Consider the following 5000-nt stretch of genomic DNA (forward strand, 5'->3'; position numbering starts at 1 on the left):
TAGATGGAATTGGTTTCTAAGCCAAACGCGATAGCTGCAGTGTGGGAGCATTTCGGATTTAAACCGAATGCCCGTGGTGAACCACTGAACGTGTACGAGTCGGTGTGTCGCATTTGTTGGAAAACAGTCGGCAACACAACAAACATGCATATGCATCTAAAACACAATCATCCGCTGCAGTTTTCCCAGTTGGGGAAAAAAAACACAACAAGTGGGCCGTCTTCCTCTTCCCGAGGAAAATTCTCAGAATGACAATATTATCGCTTATCGCAATAATTTCTGAGACAATTTATCGTCAAGCAAAATTTGTTATCGTGACAGGCCTATGTATGTGTGTGTGTGTGTGTGTGTGTGTAATGTATGTAATGTATGTATGTGTGTGTGTGTGTGTGTGTGTGTAATGTGTGTATAATGTGTGTGTGTGTGTTTGGGCGTAATGTGTGTGTGTAATGTATGTTATGTGTGTGTGTGTGTGTGTGTGTGTGTGTATAATGTATGTAATGTATGTATGTGTGTGTAATGTGTGTATAATGTGTGTGTGTGTGTGTGTAATGTGTGTGTGTAATGTATGTAATGTATGTGTGTGTGTGTGTGTAATGTGTGTATAATGTGTGTGTGTGTGTGTGTGTGTAATGTGTGTAATGTATGTAATGTGTGTGTGTGTGTGTGTAATGTGTGTATAATGTGTGTGTGTGTGTGTGTGTGTAATGTGTGTGTGTAATGTATGTAATGTATGTGTGTGTGTGTGTAATGTGTGTATAATGTGTGTGTGTGTAATGTGTGTGCAGGTTCGTGGCCCACTGGAACCTGGCGAAGTCCCTGGCGAGCTACTACCAGGAGTCTGGGCGTGCGGGCCGAGACGGCCTCCCCTCCTGCTGCCGCACATACTACTCACACAGGGACCAGGAGCAGATGGCCTTCCTCATCAGCAAGGAGGTGGCCCGCAAACAGGTCTGTGTGTGTGTGTGTGTGTGTGTGCGTGCATGTGTGTTTACATGTGTGCGTGCGTGTGTGTGTGTTTATGTGCGTGCATGCGTGCGTGCGTGCCTGCGTGTGTGTGTGTGTGTGTAATGCTGCGGTGTGTGTGTGTGTGTTTGTGTGTGTAATGCTGCGGTGTGTGTGTGTGTGTGTGTGTGTAATGCTGCGGTGTGTGTGTATAATGCTGCGGTGTGTGTGTGTGTAATGCTGCGGTGTGTGTGTGTGTAATGCTGCGGTGTGTGTGTGTGTAATGCTGCGGTGTGTGTGTGTGTGTGTGAGTGTAATGCTGCGGTGTGTGTGTGTGTGTAATGCTGCGGTGTGTGTGTGTGTAATGCTGCGGTGTGTGTGTGTGTGTAATGCTGCGGTGTGTGTGTGTGTGTAATGCTGCGGTGTGTGTGTGTAATGCTGCGGTGTGTGTGTGTAATGCTGCGGTGTGTGTGTAATGCTGCGGTGTGTGTGTGTCTGTGTGTAATGCTGCGGTGTGTGTGTGTGTGTAATGCTGCGGTGTGTGTGTGTGTGTGTAATGCTGCGGTGTGTGTGTGTGTGTAAGCTGTGGTGTGTGTGTGTGTGTGTAAGCTGTGGTGTGTGTGTGTAATGCTGCGGTGTGTGTGTGTGTGTGTAATGCTGCGGTGTGTGTGTGTGTGTGATGCTGCGGTGTGTGTGTGTGTGTAATACTGCGGTGTGTGTGTGTGTGTGTGTGTGTGTGTGTGTGTAATGCTGCGGTGTGTGTGTGTGTGTGTGTGTGTGTGTGTGTGTGTGTAATGCTGCGGTGTGTGTGTGTGTGTAATGCTGCGGTGTGTGTGTGTGTAATGCTGCGGTGTGTGTGTGTGTGTGATGCTGCGGTGTGTGTGTAATGCTGCAGTGTGTGTGTGTGTAATGCTGCAGTGTGTGTGTGTGTGTGTGTGTGTAATGCTGCGGTGTGTGTGTGTGTAACGGCTCCCACACACAGCTGCGTTCCGTCAATGCATGCCAGTGGGTGTTCCCGACGGTAGCTATGCAAATGACTTGAAGTAAAACCGTAATGTGATTGGTTGGTGCCGTCCGTAGATTGGCTTGATTGGCCGGTGCCGTCTGTCGGTGCAGCAACAGCTGAACTCCTCAACGCGAGCGGCGGGAGAAACGCGACGCGACGGACCCACAATTCAGTTCGGCAACGGATCACGTGAGCCCATGTAAAGTGAATGGGATGCGTCTCCAGCAACGCGAAGCACGCAGCTGTGTGTGGGAGCCGTAATGCTGCAGTGTGTGTGTGTGTAATGCTGCAGTGTGTGTGTGTTAGGGGTGTAACGGTACACAGAAGTCACGGTTCGGTTCATACCTCGGTTCGGACATCACGGTTCGGTACGAGTTCGGTACAATGGAGGGAAAAGCAAAACAAAATTGCAGAAAGCATTTTTTTTTGTACATTTCTCAGGCTGTACCACCTAGTGTCATACAGTCTCTTCCCTGAGCTATCTGCAACAGCCTGAAGTGTGTAAGATGTAGGCTAAACAGTACAATAAGTACCCAGACTCCATCTGTAACTTGTAAACAAAATAAAACAATCAGCTATAAAACTGAAAATAGGCCTACAGCATCTCTTATTTCTGAAAGTGCAAATTACATAAAAAAATTATTTTTAAAAATCCACTTAAGCAAGATCTTCAGCATATGTGTTTAGTTGTAGCCTATATGGAAGGGTCTACAATTTGCATCAATATTTTTCATTGTGTGTAAAGTAATAATCTAGCCTACTAACTGTGAAAATATCACAATTTGCCTTTTTTTAAAAAACGAAATTGCTCCTTTCATTTCATGAACAGACTACAACTAGAAGTCACTTGACTTTGCCCTTTGACGTTAACTCACCGTAGCATGGTTTGTTTATTAGCCTGGTTAGCGTTGTCACTTTACTGTCTATGCACTTAACACTACCAGCTCCTCATGTGAGAAGTTACAAGTTACCCCAACAGGTAATTACCACGCGATTTACATAGCTTTCTGTCATTACGAAATCGTTTAATTTAAGCCATAGGTTTTGGCCCTATTTGTATATGTATCCAAAGGCTGCTGAAGCGCAGGGGAAGTTTTTTACCCCTCGTTTCAGTGATTGGTAGCCTACATCATCTGGGTGATGGCTTCAAATATGTGTAGCCAAGGGCGTAGGTTTGGTCTCAGCTTTGGTGGGGACATCCAAACCCCCCCCTCCCCCCCCGGCTGAAAAGTTAACTTTTACTGACAAGAGTCAGACTGTCAATAGACAATAGCCTCTTTCATTATTTATAGTACTCTAAAGTTAAACTAGCATCTCCGACTGAAGAGAAATATGTACAGACGAAAACAATTGTTTACCACTAGATGCCAATTTTGTTTCTCAGATAACAGAAGCTAAGCATATCTTCAATTTGCCCATATATATATATATATATATATATATAGTTATATAGTATTTTATTTATGTTACTGAGTATGGAAATGCACCATAGTTTAGGATTGAATATGTCTATGAATTTATGTGACTTTCTTTATTAATGCTTAACTGTAATTGGAATTCTTTTGCTGTAAGATACCAGTGCCTTAATGGCGATTTCTTTTGTTATTTCAGACTGTTGGCAATACAGAATATCACAATACAGAAGTGAATCTACTCCATCTCATTATATTGTACAGCAATGCTGCTGACTCCAACTGAATTGACAATTTGACATAGGCTAATAATTAGAACCTCACCTGAAGCCCTATGCTGTTTCCTCAACCTGCCATCCATCTGTAGTGGTTTGATGCTGTCTTTCCTGCATACAAAGTGGTTCATTCATTTTGTAGCCTATCCTTTGGCTAGCGAGTTTAACCCTCCTACCATATTGTATATGATAGTGTTATTTGGATATTATTCAGCAAATAATGATTCATTATATTTGAATAAGCAACAGTGTTAACTTATTCACATTGCCAACACGTTTTTACAGCATGTGTCATAACAATGCAATGACAGTCCTTCAAACGAATTTGGGTCTCCCTTTTATTTCTCTGCATTGTGTAGGCTACACTCAGAAATACATAACATAAACAGAATAGAAACGAAAATGTCCAGATCCAATGTTTATTGTGACTTCCAAGATTCTAACTTAAGGTAGTTAACATTCAGTGACTTGGTAATAGCATCTATTGTGATAGCGCGACTTCTATGCGACCGTGCTGCACACCCCTAATCAATACTCCTGACTTTGAAAGATTACAGAAGCTAGGTTTATCTTTAACAATATCTTGGGTAACATATGCTATCACCAGTTAATACTATTTTTCCACATAATAGAATCTGCATAATTTGAAAGCCTGGCCACTAACACTGCTAGCTTGTGTGGCTAGTTATTTTGCTTACTTACACTCTGCTTTATGAAAAAGCTTCGTATGTCCCCTTTCTTCTTCTTGGGTGGCATAGCTGATATACAAACCACAAAAAGGGGTTTGTATGTATGCTGAAGGGAAAAGGGAATATCAAAATGTTTCACTCTGGCCTTTTATGGGGTATGTGTGCAGCATGCGTGTCAGATAACCCTTCCTCCCCCCCCTCGGTTTTTCAGCCAATCAAATTACGTTTCTTGTACTGTCGTGCTGGCTGTCGGAATGATCCGCAGCACAAATTAGTTTGCTAAAATATTGGTGGGGACAATTTTGTCATCTTAAAATATTGGTTAAATATTACCTACACCAGATGTTTTTCTCAGTCGGATCTATTGGTACAACCTAAAACAGGGTAATAATTAACCATTTTCCTTGACGATGTTAGGGATTTACTTCAGTGCCTAATGCTTTCTAATGAGGCGAGTATCTCCAATATGGCAACGTCCAGATCTGATGACACGCCGTGCAAACCCCTAATAGGCGCCAATCAGAGCTAAGGCGAGGCTACAGATTAGCATTAGGTGTCGCTAAAGAACTCCCGTAACTCTCGCTACTTAACAGTAATTGCGCATGACATTAATTAATCCGCACACGAGTTTTATGTATTTTTATACCGTGTATTCTCCGTGTAAATTCATGCA

The 5000-nt window shown here is 43.0% G+C and overlaps 1 protein-coding gene across 1 annotated transcript in view; it reads left to right on the forward strand.

The window, feature by feature from the left end:
• Window positions 1-5000, forward strand: part of recql5 (RecQ helicase-like 5) — a 43923-nt gene that overhangs the window by 7971 nt on the left and 30952 nt on the right. Inside the window, exon 7 of the mRNA XM_076297712.1 lies at window positions 789-951. Coding sequence (XP_076153827.1) covers window positions 789-951 — 163 coding nt within the window. The remainder of the gene's footprint in view (window positions 1-788; window positions 952-5000) is intronic.

Source organism: Alosa pseudoharengus, unplaced genomic scaffold (genome assembly GCF_046254945.1).
Source record: "Alosa pseudoharengus isolate Yale_2024_CS ecotype anadromous, Long Island Sound unplaced genomic scaffold, YU_APseudo_1.1 YU_APseudo_1.1_scf_21, whole genome shotgun sequence".
NCBI lineage: Eukaryota > Metazoa > Chordata > Actinopteri > Clupeiformes > Clupeidae > Alosa > Alosa pseudoharengus.